This window comes from Coregonus clupeaformis, chromosome 6 (assembly GCF_020615455.1).
Source record: "Coregonus clupeaformis isolate EN_2021a chromosome 6, ASM2061545v1, whole genome shotgun sequence".
In the NCBI taxonomy this organism is placed as follows: domain Eukaryota; kingdom Metazoa; phylum Chordata; class Actinopteri; order Salmoniformes; family Salmonidae; genus Coregonus; species Coregonus clupeaformis.
The window spans coordinates 23264777-23280433 of NC_059197.1; the positions used below are offsets into that span (position 1 = coordinate 23264777).

General features: G+C 46.4%; 1 protein-coding gene across 1 annotated transcript in view; it reads right to left on the reverse strand.

The window, feature by feature from the left end:
* Positions 1-978: 978 nt before the first annotated feature.
* LOC121568010 (mediator of RNA polymerase II transcription subunit 13-like) overlaps positions 979-15657 on the reverse strand; it is a 30094-nt gene continuing 15415 nt past the window's right edge. Inside the window, exons 10-30 of the mRNA XM_045219310.1 lie at positions 15357-15573; positions 14962-14992; positions 14706-14827; positions 12987-13074; positions 12664-12872; positions 10312-10511; positions 9321-10213; positions 9013-9180; positions 8034-8257; positions 7734-7929; positions 7172-7535; positions 6690-6906; positions 6343-6534; positions 5853-6076; positions 5603-5745; positions 3294-3452; positions 2971-3156; positions 2643-2788; positions 2371-2535; positions 2047-2147; positions 979-1896 (exon numbers count right to left, since the gene is read on the reverse strand). Of these exons, the coding sequence (XP_045075245.1) occupies positions 1764-1896; positions 2047-2147; positions 2371-2535; positions 2643-2788; positions 2971-3156; positions 3294-3452; positions 5603-5745; positions 5853-6076; positions 6343-6534; positions 6690-6906; positions 7172-7535; positions 7734-7929; positions 8034-8257; positions 9013-9180; positions 9321-10213; positions 10312-10511; positions 12664-12872; positions 12987-13074; positions 14706-14827; positions 14962-14992; positions 15357-15573 (4378 nt within the window). The 3' untranslated portion in view covers positions 979-1763. The remainder of the gene's footprint in view (positions 1897-2046; positions 2148-2370; positions 2536-2642; positions 2789-2970; positions 3157-3293; positions 3453-5602; positions 5746-5852; positions 6077-6342; positions 6535-6689; positions 6907-7171; positions 7536-7733; positions 7930-8033; positions 8258-9012; positions 9181-9320; positions 10214-10311; positions 10512-12663; positions 12873-12986; positions 13075-14705; positions 14828-14961; positions 14993-15356; positions 15574-15657) is intronic.

Below are 15657 nucleotides of genomic sequence, written 5' to 3' on the forward strand. Positions count from 1 at the left end.
CTTGCCCTCTACAAGATCATCAGCAGACTCCATCACCAACCATCCTCTGACCAGCTCTCTCCGCTCAAGCCGTGAACTGAACCCCTCCATCTTCAGAGGATGCAGCTTTCAAAGACTTGGCCTCTATTAGTTGACCTGTCATGATATATTGCCTGTTTGTTTGCTCTTGAAGCGCCTTAAGTTCTATGAAAAGCACTATACAAATGTAATAAATTAACTAGATGTTATGAACGCAGAATTATATTAAGTGAGATTCATGGAGAACATGCTCACTGTCACAGTGTGGCCAGGTCTCAGCCTTGCGTGAACCCATACTGAATGTTCTGTGTTTTAAAGTAATGATGGACTGTCGTTTCTCTTTGCTTATTTGAGCGGTTCTTGCCATAATATGGACTTGGTCTTTTACCAAATAGGGTGATCTTCTGTATACCCCCCCTACCTTGTCACATACTGGCCCACTCCATTAAATACACACATTCATTTGTCCATACTGTACATTGCTTGGTCCCCAGATGATTTTAGTGTGACTGGAATATTATTGTTGCCCTATAATTGCCCTCAAATGACAGCTCTGGCACACTGTCCCCAATTCCCATTAACGAATGAGGCAATTAGCTACCCTTCCAATGGGATCCATTTAGACTCAACTTAAGGCGGTGATTGGATGAGATGTTCTCCTCAGTTAGCCAATTCCACTCTTACCGACCTGCCAAATCCATTTAGCTGGGGTAGGGGTTAAATAGGGGTAACCCTAAACCAGTGGACCATTAAGGATCCATCTGGACCCCGCCCATGGCCGTGCCAATCCAACCCTCACCCAGCAGTGAGGGTGTGGCTAACAAGGACAGGGGTAACGTTTGCATTCTGAGTTAACAGATGTATTTTAAAAGCAAGGGTTAGAATTATGTACCGGTAGAAATCTTTCCATTCCCCAACACTGCAAACAATGTTTCCATAAGAGACAAAAAAATACTTGGATAGGTAGACGCACTTTATTCCTAAAACAGAAGCTGCACCGTCTGTAGCGGCACACATTTATATGTACACATATACACACACACAATTTTCTAAATCGGTCATATAAAATATATAATCTGACAATCTGTACCTCATATCCCATTTATCTGAATGCATTGAATTACTGTGCAACAGACTCTGCCACTATGGCGGAGCTGTAAATCCTGTCCACTCAAAAGGAAGGGATATAAATGCCCAGCCTACTTAGTCTGTACATCAGGGCAATAAAAAAAGGTCAATACCCTTTGAAAAAATAATACTCTAAAAGCGGCCTACAGCAAATTCACTTGAGCGGGTTTTGGTTTTGTAATTGAGAAGATTACTTAACATTTTAAACCAATTCCTTTTAAAGTCAGATAGCAATACACAACCTTTAGATTTTTTATATATAAAAGATAAAGAAATGACACATTTAAAAACTTACAATAAATAATATATATGCAGGCATTTCATTAAGATAACATTTTATCATCAGAAGATTGAAATCTAAGATCATTAAAAAGACTATTCTCCTTTATGAAAAGTCCCTTTTCATCCAAAATGGACACTTGGCATTTGATTGATAGGATAGGACACCTCCAGTGCTGCCATGGAGACGCTGGCTGGGGGGAGATTCCTTATGGCCATGCCCCAACCCTGAAGTGTTGAGGGTCAATCCCCTTCAGGGAATCCCCTCCATTAGTTTCATGATGAGGTCCATAGATCCACTAGATTCCCCTGGGTTAGATCCCACTTGATATCCTTGTTCAGAGCATGTTCATGATAAAGTTGTACATCTGGTTGAGCACCACAAAGTGAACAGGTAGACAGGAGCGCCGGTCCTGAGTGGCAGGGTCACACGTCAGCCAGGAGAGGGCGTTGTACTGCTCCAGCACAAACCTGTCAGGGGCAGAGAACACATCACTAGGTATAACTAACTATACATTCAATTCACCCCTCTTTTCTAATAGACCTATGCTCTGCCTATCAAATCAATGTATTGCCCATTTGTTATTTCATATGGCTTCCCTTCCATATTGAGCACTGTACCTGAGCACATCTGAGGTGTGGTTGGAGTCCAGAGGGTGGGAGTGTTTGCTGTGGAGGAGCTCGTCTGATTGGACGGAGGACACGTGGAGGTGCAGGGAGGCCTGGGGAGGGACGACAGACGACAAGAGGTCAGCTAGAAGAACACCCGAACATCACACCAGTTACATTAGAAAAGGGAAACATTCAAATGACAGGACTCCTGATCAAGTACACATTTAAGTAAAGCAGAAATGTGCTGCTGAGTTTCAGGACCAGAGAAGAACAAAAGCCTTTGGGAGCAGAGTGAGTGTGAGGTTAACTGTCAGAGGAGCGGTAGGTAGGTACCTTGAGGAACAGTGGGCACTGGTTCTGTGCCTGGGGGCAGGCTGACCAGAACCAGTCAGGCAGGGGACCAGCCTTGGCTGTGGAGATGAAGTAGCCCAGAGCCATAGGCTGCTGCAGGATGTTCAGGGCCTCCTCGTGGGACTCCATACGGTCTGTGCTCTGGCCCTGGAACACACAGGGACATAGGGAGACACCACCAATCCTTATTCAACCTTAATTTACCAGTAGCCAGGTAAGCATACTCCTGCTGGTAGCGTTGTAGAGGGGCTTACCTTGCTGCCGTCTCCCCCCTGGTGATAGTGTCCACCCGGGGAGTGAACAGGGGAGGTGGTGGGGGAGTTAGGCAGGATGTTGATGAGGTCAGGGTCCACCATGTCGTTATCAAACAGGTCAAAGATGCCCATCCCATCTGAACCATCTATGGAGAGGGATAAACACAAAAGGGTCATTCAAGACTATATCCCATTAGCTCAGACAGAGAGCTGCTCTGTCTCCCTGTTTCGGTAACATCGCCCTGTGTGGAGCCAGACTACAGCCGGAGTCTAGAAATGCATCAACACCTACAGTGTGTGTGTGTGTGTGTGTGTGTGTGTTACTGACCAGGGTTGATGGGGTTGAAGGCGATGTCTATGTTCTGTTCGGTGGTGGCGTTGTTGACCTGCACCATGGCCGAGGTGGGGAACACCAGGATGTGGGTGCAGGACGTGTCCTGAGGAGTGCTCAGCTGGGACGTCTGCATGTTCAGAGTGGTGCTGCGGCCAAACACTGAGCCTGTCGACACAGAGTCTACACAGCAGAGAGAGAGGGGTTAACACGATACAGATATCAACAAAACATTTCAGGAAATTCAGTGGACTCAGACAGAGGAAGCAAGGCCGCACTGTGCTGCCATCGCTCAAGGTTCAACTTCTGCTCGTTTTTACCTGGCATGATGACAAAGGAGCCCTGGGGCTCCATGGCGACTAGGCATGCGCTGAGGATGCTGGGAGTGTCTGCGGCAGAGATGCCACACATCCTGCAGGTCTCCTTGAGGCGCTTGCTGAGAGACTGCAGGTTCCTCCTGCTCAACAGAATACTCCAGTCTGGAACACAGAGGGAGACAGGGAGGCTGTCATCAGTCAGGGCACAACAAATCATGTACAACTCACTATCTATATTGAACAAAAATATAAAATGCAACATGTGACAATTTCAAAGATTTTACTGAGTTGCAGTTCATAAGGAAAATGTGTCAATTGAAATAAATAAATTAGGCCCTAATCTATGGATTTCACATGACTAGGAATACAGATATGCATCTGTTGGTCACAGATACCTTAAAAAAAAGGAAGGGGCGTGGATCAGAAAACCAGAAAGTATCTGGTGTGACCATTTGCCTCATGCAGCGATCTCCTTCACCTAGAGTTGATCAGGCTGTTGATTGTGGCCTGTGGAATGTTGTCCCACTCCTCAACGGCTGTGCGAAGTTGCTGGATTTTGGCGGGAACTGGAACACGCTGTTGTACACGTCGATCCAGAGCATACCAAACGTGCTCAGTGGGTGACATGTCTGGTGAGTATGCAGGCCATGGAAGAAACTGGGACATTTTCTACTTCTAGGAATTGTGTACAGATCCTCGTGACATGGGGCCGTGCATTATCATGCTGAACCATGAGGTGATGGTGGCAGATGAATGGCATGACAATGGGCCTCAGGATCTCTTCACGGTATCTCTGCGAATTCAAATTGCCATCGATAAAATGCAATTGTGTTTGTTGTCTGTAGCTTATGCCTGCTTATTCCATAAACCCACCGCCACCATGGGGCACTCTGTTCACAATGTTGACATCAGCAAACCGCTCGTCCACACGACGACATACACGCGGTCTGCCATCTGCCCGGTACATCTGTGAAGAGCAAACTTCTCAAACGTACCAGTGGCCATCGAAGGTGAGCATTTGCCCACTGAAGTCGGTTACAACGCCAAACTGCAGTCCGGTCAAGACCCTGGTGAGGACGACGAGCACTCAGATGAGCTTCCCTGAGACGGTTTCTGAGTTTGTGCAGAAATTCTTCGGGTTGTGCAAACCCAGTTTCGTCAGCTGTCTGGGTGGCTGGTCTCAGATGATCCCACAGGTGAAAAAGCCAGATGTGGAGGTTCTGGGCTGGCGTGGTTACACGTGGTCTGCGGTTGAGAGGCTGGTTGGACGTACCGCCAAATTCACTAAAGCGACATTGGAGGCGACTTATGGTAGAAAAATTTACATTCAATTTTCTGGCAACAGCTCTGGTGGACATTCCTACAGTCAGCATGCCAATTGCACACTCCCTCAACTTGAGACAAATGTGGCATTGTGTTGTGTGACAGAACTGCACATTTTAGAGTGGCCTTTTATTGTCCCCAGCACAAGGTGCACCTGTGTAATTAATCAGCTTCTTGATATGCCACACCTGTCAGGTGGACGGATTATCTTGGCAAAGGAGAAATGCCCATTAACAGGGATGTAAACAAATTCATGCACAACATTTGAGAGAAATAAGCTTTTTGTGCATACGGAAAATGTCTGGGATCTTTTATTTCAGCTCATGATAAATGCGACCAACACTTTACATGTTGCGTTTATATTTTTGTTCAGTGTATATCCAGTGGTGTAAAGTACTTAAGTCGTTTTTTTGGGGGTATCTGTACTTCACTTTACTATTTGCCAACTTTTACTTTACTACATTCCTAAAGAAAATAATGCACTTTTTACTCCATACATTTTCCCGACACCCAAAGGTAGCTGTTACATTCTGAATGCTTAGCGGGACAGGAAAATTGTCAAATTCACACTTATCAAGAGAAAATCCCTGGTCACATCCACTAAACACAAATGCTTCGTTTGTAAATTATGTCAGTGTTGGAGTGTGCCCCTGGCTATCTGTAAAAAAAAAAATATATATATATATATATATATATATATATATATGAATCGTGCCATCTGGTTTGCTTAATATAAGGAATTTGAAATGATTTATACTTTTACTTTTGATACTTAAGTACATTTGATCAATTACATTTACTTTTGATACTTAAGTATATTTAAAACCAAATACTTTTACTCAAGTAGTATTTTACTGGGTGACTCACTTTTCCTTGAGTCATTTTCTATTAACGTAGCTTTACTTTTACTCAAGTATGACAATTGGGTACTTTTTCCACCACTGTGTACATCTCCCACATCTGGTGGAGTTTGGACTAGTGTGGCATACCTCGTAACTCTCCGTGGCCCATTCTGCCCAGGCGGCCAATCACCACCCTCCAGGGCAGTGATGTCACCTGCACCAAGCCTAGACACCACTCCCACAGCTTCTGCAGGCCCAGTCGTCTGGCTGAACCCTTTTTCCTCCGAGCCCTGGACAGAGGACACAACAAACAATCATCACAAAAGAGACAAAGATTCTGAACTGAATTTGTTTGCATGTCGAGTGTCTACCATTTGACTTTGTGTGTGTCACTGACCTGTTAGGCACATCGATGCTGATGATGCATGTCTCCAGCAGCTCTCCTGATTGGTCAGTACAGGAGGCTAGGAGCCAGCGCTGGTCATGCGACAGGCAGTAGCCCACAAACAGCACGTTGTACTTCTGAGAGGCTTCACCGAACGTCTCCCCCAGCTCTGTCTGCTTGTCCTTGATGGGCGCCAGGATGAACGGTGGTGTGTACAGACGCAGACACTCTGGCCTCTGCACAGGTGTGAAAGTCAAAGCCAATGGTTCCTTATGTGTCACTTAGCAAGCTGCATTTAGTAAGCCATTGTAATTTATTCAAAAGAGCAGTGGTCTCTTGGATCATCAAGGTATATGCAAGGAGTTGCCAAAGACCAGGATGTTATGTTAAACAGACCATTCACATTGTGACAGTTTCTAAAACTGATGAGCAGTCTAAATCAATCCAGTAATAATATTTGTGTGGTTTTAGTGCAGTTTCCTTTGTGTGGTGTGTTGTTTACCTCTGTGCTCCTCAGTGCCAAGTCGATGGCCAGGCCAGGGCCGAAGCCCGTCAGAGCCTTGATGTTGGTGTTGCCGGGGAGGGGCCGTCTGCACTGGGTGAACACCGAGAAGGCTAGGGACTTTAGGTGCTGACCGTAGAGATGACGCTCCTCAATGCGCACAGGCTGCAACAGGTACTGACAGGGAATGATCTGACCAACACAACACATGGCATATTGTTAGAAACAGCCTTTTTAACCACACCAACCCCAACAGGGGTTTGAGATAACTTGTCTATAGAGCGAATGTGCTGAACATAAATGTGAATGGTCTGCAGTCTGGCTACATGTGTCAAGTCCTCCATTACCTGCACAGACACAGAGTTTCTGATGTGAGGTGGCAGGAACTGGAGCATCTCTACATAGCAGCGCAGCAGACCCAGCGTCCACACACTGGAGTGGGTGTCGCTCTCCCCGTCCTCGTAGCTGAAGGGGTCCACGATGTAGACCACAATGGCGGGGGGGAACGTCACGGCGTGGGACTCTCCGTCTGTAGGGACGCCCACCTTGTCTCTCTCCAATGTGCTGTAGAGAGAGCAGCACTCGGGTCAAAGGTCAACCAGACAATAATCAACTAGCTTTTAAGTATTAAAGACATTTAGCAGGCCAAATGTTCTCTTCCAGACAAGTCTAGTGCATAACAATGGGAGAGATGGGTAAGGTTTTGCAGTAGTAATTCAGCCTATTCCAAGTGCTAGTCAATTACAAACTTAGGGCTACAAGTGGTGCTTCAGAAAATCATTTAAATCAGTGACTAAACCAGAGGATGTCAGATGGTGGGGTTACATACGTCTCTACGGGCTCGGTGCTGGCCTGGGGCTGGTTGGCAGTGGGGCCATTCTCCCCTGCAGTCTGAGCATCCGACTGGGGCCCATTCTGGGAGACGCTGCCCTGCAGGCCTGATGTCCCGAATGGTGTGTAGGAGCTGGGCTTGGCTGATGGCATTCCTACCCCCCCTATCCCTCCCACTGCCTGGGGGCCTGTGGAGGAGGGTGGGGTGCTGTTGGTGTTGGCAGGCTGGGCAGAGCTGCTGCTGGTGGAGCTCTGGGGACCTGAGGAGGGGGTGGTGGAGCCGGGGGACTGGGGGGAGGCAACAGTGGGGCCGCGCTGGTTCAACAGAGAGCTGTCCAGAGATTGCCCAGCCAGGTATGGAGCTGAGGAGAGTAACAAATAGGGAAAGAAAAAGATGACCAATGTCTGATATTAAGCCACACCCAACTCAGAAAATAACATCTGAATATTTGCTTCTTGCCTTTTGTACAAGCCACATCAAACATAAACCCAAAATAGATCCTCTCTCTTATCCAGTACAATCTCCTGAAATAGAAGATGGCAATCTAATGAAGACGTACCCAGGTCATGCCGGCACACTTGGGCGTAGAGTTTGAGTTTGCTGAAGGCCTCGCTGTTCCCGTTGCTGCTGGCCATCTTGAGGAACCAGTCACTGAGGGGCTGCTCTGCCAGGTTCCTGCCGTCTGCCGTACCAACCCGCAATATGCCATCTGGATGAGTCTTACAGATTGGTCTGTGCTGACCCAGTCGACAGGCCTGCAAAGAGAAAAGTGGTAAATGTACCAATTTTCTTACACATTTATGTTTTATTACACTATGGGGAGGGGTGTCTATATGCGTGTGAGAGTGTGTCTTCTTACCTCATACACAGCCGTAAGGTCCTTGAAGAAGCTCTTAGCCCCGCGGAGCAGAGCCTCGTTCTCAGGACAGACGACTACATATCCCACGTCCCTGTGGGAGCCGAAGGGGTCCAGCAGCAGCTTCTCCCAGTAAGGCAGGCCGAAGGGCGACAGCACCACAAAGTCATACTCATAGCCCACCAGGAAGGTAGGGATGGGCAGGGGCTCTGGAGACTCATCAGTGCCTAATGGTTCAGAGGAGGGACAGTCAAACTCATTGCAGAATTAGTTGAGGGTGGCAGGTAGCCTAGAGGATGAGAGCGTTGGGCCAGTAACTGAAAGGTTGCTGGTTCGAATCCTCGATCAGACTAGGTGAAAAATCTATCGTTGCCCTTGAGCAAGGTAATTAACCCTAATTCCTCCTGTAAGTCGCTCTGAGTAACAGCGTCTGCTAAATGACAAAACAAATAGTCAAAATATGTTTGTGTCACACATTACAAACACTTGGTTCTGACAAAAAACTGACAAAAAAATCCAGATAAATCTATATGATCATGACATATTTAGAGTGCATGTGATACCAGGGATGGAATAATGCTGTGTAAACTTAAAGATAGAAAGTATGTAGAAAAGATCATGGACCTATATATATTTTTTAATCATATAATATTTGAGAACTACAATCACCAAAATAAAAGCTAGACAATCAGGGTGAATTAAATAAAAACAATGAATTTAGTAGTATGGATTTTGTCATTATGTTCAAGCAAAATAACACTGCATTAGCCATGGCAAAATGCATGGAATTGCAGGAAATTAGCTTTAAAACTGCAAAGAATTCTCAGCTCCATGGAGACATTTATAAAATTGCAAGAATTCTATTCAATTCAGCCTTGCCGACAGGCCACTCCCTAAGTCCGTTTTTGAGCTAGAAAACACCCTGGACACAGTCATCTTTATGTAATATTATTATTGCTTGATTTTTAAAGTCCTTGTTTACCGTAGGATCCCCTGCCGGCCATCTTGTGAAACTGCTGCCAGGTGAGGGGTCCCTGAACGCCCCAGGAACGCACGCTCCTCTTCTTCTGGATGGCATCCTGGAGTACAGGCTGGAGGGAGAGCAGCACCCGCAGCACGTCCTGAGAGAACAGCCTGCTCACTTCTGCAGCTGGAGGGGGAAACAGAGGGAGGGAGGGATCAGCATCATATAAAACACATTCCCAAAAAAGACTGGGTTTCACATAAAGGGAGTAGGAAGAGAGGGGAAATAGGTTTGTGCATTGTCAATGAGTGAAGGAGCGGACTCACCTTTGCGTTTAGGCCAGTTGTGTAGACACGTGCTCTTAACCAGTGCCTCATCCACCTTGCCTCCTGACATGTTGTCCATGAACTGCCGGCCATGCTCCAGAGCCATGTAGCAGTCATTATAGCAGTCCCTCTCCTCCACCCGCAGAGAAGAGCGAGAGGTGCCCGAGGACAGCGTCCTGGGGTATTCCACCCCAGCCATGGAAGAGAATGGGTTGGTGCACTGGTCCTGCAGCAGCAGGATGAGCTCGTCTGGGGGCCTCTCTTTGGGGTTGCCGGTCCTGTGAAGGGAGGCGGTGTGCAGCTCCTGAAAACGCCTCTCAGAGTCCCGGCCGGCATCCGAGCCACGCCCCACCACGTCCAGCTCGTCCTCCAGGAAGAGCCCGGCCGAGCTGCCGTAGCGACGGTTGACCACGGCGCTGAAACCACAGGTGCAGGGGTACTGGGCCTCTCCGTTGTCGTTAAGATACACGCCCACGTCAGCGCCACGGATGTTCATGTTGCACACGCACACACAGCAGCTGTCAAAGTTACAGTCCTTGAAGAGATTCATGACAGACTCAGAGAGGATGAGGGTGACGTAGAGGCTGTGGGCCTCGGGGATGGAGGGCACAGTGGCTGGCTCCACTGAGCTGAGAGGTCGGCAGGTGGAAGGGGTGGAGGCAGGCGAGTAGAGGTCAGAGATGTCGTATTTGAGCGATCCCTGGACGCTGGCAGGCCCTCTTGGGGTGCGTGGGGTACGGGGAGTGCGTGGGGTGGGGGCGGAGAAGCGGGGTGTGGCCGGGGAGGGCAGGATGCCTGTGCCGCTGTTGCTGGGTGGGGCGCTGTTGGACATGAAGGGCGTGTGGGTCTGAGGTGTGTAGCTCTGGTAGTCTGGCTCCACACTGGGGATGTTACTGAAATAGGAAGACAACAGCACACACATTAAAACCCCTGACACACAATTGGGTATATGATACTTGTATAATTCAAGTGGACCAGTCTGATTGGTTACCCGTCTTTGGTGAGGAGGCCCAAGGTTGGCACGGGGGGTATGAGCTCCAGTTTGCCCATGGTCCAGCTGGGTGTGTAAACACAGTTCTCTGGCAACTTGATGGGCATCATACACTGACTGGGCAACGTCTTCAGCGGAGCAAACATGGAGCAGCCCGTGAATGCCTTGCACGCCTCTGACTTGTACACAAATGAGAAGTCCTGGAGGTAGATGGGGTAGAGAAGGAAAATAAGCCACTATAACACTTCAGCAAGTCTAAGAAAAAGTACTGAAGCAGACACCAGCATGACTAGACTAAGAGTATGTTAGATAAGACATGTCAGTCTTATTTCCCCCCCCAAAGAAACCTTGCACTTGTCTTTTCCTACAAGCACTGACTTTGCTGAACCTCTTAAGGATGGGACCCTTTTTTCCAATTTTCGCTTGAAATGACATTTCAAATCTAACTGCCTGAAGCAAGGATACGCATATTCTTGATACCATTTGAAAGGAAACACTTTGAAGTTTGTGGAAATGTGAAATTAATGTAGGAGAATAACACATTAGATCTGGTCAACGATAATACAAACAAAAAAACATGGTTTTCTATTTATTTTATTCATCTTTGAAATACAAGAGAAAGGCCACAATATAATATTGCAGATTAGGCGCAATTTAGATGTTGGTCACTAGACAGCAGCAGTGTGTGCAAAGTTTCAGATTGATCCAGTGAACCATTGCAATTCTGGACTATTTTGTATGAAGTCTGCCCAAATGTGCCAAATTGGTCAATTGATACATTTTCAAGTACATAATTACAGAGAACATACAAAAATTATATGGTAATACAAAATGTAAGTTGAAACACTCCCAGGAATGTTATACATGATGGATCATTAGCTTATACACTAACTTTCACACATCTAGATGGCCGGGCGGGGTGGGTGTGGAGCCAGAGACAGCAGTGGTTCAAACTGTAGAACCCAGTTCCTACATTTGAATATAAAAATTGATTTTAACAACAAAACTATGCTACATTTTCATCTCTGGGACCCTTAGGATGACAAATCAGAGCAAGATTACTGAATGTAAGTAATTTTTTTACCTTCAGAGGTGAATGTATCAAACCAGTTGGCGTGATACGTTTTTTGTTGTTGTGCACTCAAACAATAGCATGGTATTTATTCACTGTAATAGCTACTGTAAATTGGACAGTGCAGTTAGATTAACAATAATTTAAGCTTTCTGCCCATATAAGACATGTCTATGTCCTGGAAAGTTTGCTGTTACTTACAACAGTCATGCTAATCACATTAGCGCACGTTAGCTCAACTGTCCCGTATACGGGACACAGATCCCATAGAGGTTAACTGCAAGTCATTGTGGATAAGAGTGTCTGCTAGATGACTAAAATCTAAATGTAGACCCTCCACACTAGGCTGAAGTGTTAAAGGCCAGTGCAGTCAAAAATGAGATTTTACTGTGCTTTAGAAATATTTCCACACTATGAGGTTGGAATAATACTGTGAAATTATGAACATTATCATGCCCTTTTAGTGTACGAGCCGTTTGAAAAGACCACCTGAAATTTCTGCCCGTTTTTATAAGTTAATAGACCAATAACAAAGAGTTTCAAACCTCTGCCTATAACGGCTATTTTTCAGGTTACATATCCCTCCCATTAGGCTAATCCAATTAGGCCCCACACTCCGACCACTCCAAGACAGTCCTAGCAAAATTCTTGCTTGAGAAATTGCTCTAAGAAGCTGTTTCTTTTTTACCTTTTTTTTTTATGTATATATTTTTTTTGGTACTTTTCCACCCCTTTTTCTCCCCAATTTTGTGATATCCAAATTGATATCCAAATTGGTAGTTACAGTCTTGTCCAATCGCTGCAACTCCCGTACGGACTCGGGAGAGGCGAAGTTCGAGAGCCATGCGTCCTCCGAAACACGACCCTGCCAAGCTGCACTGCTTCTTGACACACTGCTTGCTTAAACCGGAAGCCAGCCGCACCAATGTGTCTGAGGAAACACTGTACAACTAGCGACAAGAGTCATCGTGCATGCGCCCATCCCGCCACAAGGAGTCGCTGGAGCACAATGGGACGAGGACATCCCAGCCGGCCAAACCCTCCCCTAACCCGGAAGACGCTGGGCCAATTGTGCGCCGCCTCATGGGTCTCCCGGTCGCGGCCAGCCCGTGACACAGCCTGGGATCGAACCCGGGTCTGTAGTGGCCCCAATCGGGAGGCGCCACTTGTGAGGCCCTTTTTGACCATTTTAATTGAAAACAATAACAGTAAGGTACTTAATTATTACTCAAATGATTTGATTTCGAGATAAAAACGGCAGCATTGGGCCTTTAAGTTACCTTGATCTCGGAGGGCTTGGGGCTGCAGAAGCCTTCCTCCACCTCCATCTTGTAGTGGCTGCTAAACTGGCTCCCATCCAGCAGAGTGAGGCCCACCCCGGCCTCCAGGCCACCGTAGTCCTTCCCCCCAGTGTTCATAGGGGAGTAGCCCATGATGTGCTGCTCTAGGGAGGGTGGGGTGGGGAACATCTTGTGCAGGTCAGCAGAGCCTGGGGACAGGAAAGTGAACGGAGGAATCACCCTATTGTTTGATAAATTAATGTAGGATACAGTGATGACCTAAAGAGGAACTTTAGGGAAGGAATTGGAGAAAGGGAACATACTTATGCAGGACAGAGGGTCCAGATTTGATGTTTTGTGTTCCTTACTGCCAAACTTGTCTCCATGAACTCCTGCTCTCCTGGATCCAGGCTGTGGGGGACAGAACGTTTTGAATATGTTTTAAATAGGCTTTGATCAAAACATGTAGAGAGCTTTTCTAAGACTTTACACAATGTTCTGTTAGCAAAGTATCAACTGGAGATATAGAAATGGACAAAAGGATATGTAACCCAAACTATGTTTCCCTCCCATGTAGATGAGAACTACAGTGCCTTCAGAAAGTATTCATACCTCTTAACTGATTCCACATTGTTGTTACAGCCCGAATTCAAAATAAATATTTTATCTATTTCCCCCCCCCACCCATCTACACACAATACCCCATGACAAAGTGAACAGATATTGAGAAATGTTAGTTAAATTTATTGAAAATTAACTACAGTATCTCATTTACATAAGTAGTCACACCAACGAGTCAATACTTTGTAGAAGCACCTTTGGCGGTGATTACAGCTTTGAGTGTATCCGCTTTGCACATCTGGATTGGGAGATTTTCTCCCATTCTTCCTTGCAGATTTTCTCAAGCTCTGTTAAGTCAGATGGGGAGCAGTAGTGAACAGCAATCTTCAAATCTTTCCACAGATTTTCAATGAGATTCAAGTCTTTCACATTCTTGTTCTGAAGCCAATCCAGCATTGCTTTGGCTGTATGCTTGGGGTCATTGTCCCGTTGGAACGTAAATCTTCGCCCCCAGCCTAAGGTAGTTTGCACTCCGAAGCAGGTTCTCATCGAGGATTTGCTTGTATTTGGCTCCATTCATTGTTCCCTCTATCCTTACCAGTCTTCCAGTCCCCGCCGCTGAAAAGCATCCCCATAGCATGATGCTGCCACCACAATGCTTCATGGTAGGGATGGTGTTAGACGGGTGACGAGCTGTGGTTGGTTTTCTCCAGACATAGCACTTTCCATTCAGGCAAAATAGTTACTTTTTTGCTTCATCGGACCACAATCTTTTGCCTTATGCTCAGTCTTTCACGTGCCTTTTTGCAAACTCCAGGTGTGCGGTCATGTGCCTTTTTCTCAGGAGTGGATTCTGTCTGGCCACTCTCCCATAAAGCCCAGATTGGTGAAATGCTGTAGAGACTGTTGTCCATCTGGCAGGTTCTCCCATCTCAGCCAAGGAACTATGTAGTTCTGTCAGGGTGGTCATTGGGTTCTTGGTCACCTCCCTGACCAAGGTCCTTCTTGCCCGGTTGCTCAGTTTGGTCAGACAGCCAGCTCTAAGCAGAGTCTGGGTAGTTTCATATTTCCCAATGATGGAGACCACTGTGCTCTTGGAAACTTTCAACACTTTAGAAATGATTTTTATACCCTTCCCAGATATATGCCTAATTACAATTATTTTTCATTTCATTGGACTTACATGCACTGTCAACTGTGGGACCTTATATAGACATGTGTTTCTTTCTAAATCAATTGAATTGGCCCCAGGTGGACTCCAATCAAGTTGTAGTAACATCTCAAGGATGATCAAAGGAAATTGGATGCGCCTGAGCTCAATTTAGACTGTCATAGCAAAGGAGCGTATTTACATTTCAATACATTTGCTAAAATCTCTAAAAAATGTATTGAATGCATTTTGAATTCAGGCTGTAACACAACAAAATGTGGATTAAGTCGAGGGGTATGAATACTTTCTGGAGACACTATACTCTACTGACCGCTAGCTCATCTTCATCTGAGTTGAAGAGGTTGTCCAGGTCGTTGATGGACACAGCCAGGTCTGTCTCATGAATGAGGCTGGTGGAGGGTACAGGCTTTCCACCAGCTGCACCCTGACCATCTGCACACACACAGACACAACAACAAAGGAAGTTCCCCTCAGTAACCACTCTGGATGACCATTTTATTGACATTCCACTCTTGTAGTTTTATAGGAGTGATTAAAACAGTCTTCAACAAGAAGGAAATGCTCACCATCTGCTAAGGTCCCACTGCCATCATCACCCTAAGAGAAAACAAACACCAGCATAAAACATGTGTTATTCTCTTGGCATCTGCTACATCAGTGGTTCCCAACCAGGGGTACTAGGTCCCATGGGGGTACTTGAGAAGACTCATGAGACCATAGGCTTACTGGTAAAAATGCACAAGGGGGTACTTCAGGGGTACTCCGGGCAAAGCAAAATTCAGTTGGTGGTACAGTAAGCAAAAATGTTGGGAACCACTGTGCTACATCATCCCATAAGCAAAGGAGTAGCAAACACATCAACTGAACTAACAAATCCTACCACTTTAGGTAGGTAGAATTCGCAAAAGGGTATAGAGATAACTATGGAATGAATTCTTAGAAACTCAAGTTTGATACTAACCTTGTGTCTCTTGCTGCTCTCTCTGTCCGAGCCTGGTTTGTCCTTCTTGTCAGTGAACGTGAACTCCTCGTCTCCCTCCACGAAGGCGTAGGGGTCTGGCTCCTCCTCCTGGTCCTCGTCAGCCATGGCAGCCGCCAGGTGGCTGTTCCTCCTCTGGGTGTAGGTCCTCACCAGGTCGTCAGACACCTTCAGAGGCCTGCCAGAGCCAGACATCAACCTGAGAGGAGAATGTTACACAGATGATCAGTAATCATGTGAAAGGAGGGGAAACTGCATATATAATGATCCAAGTAGATGTACA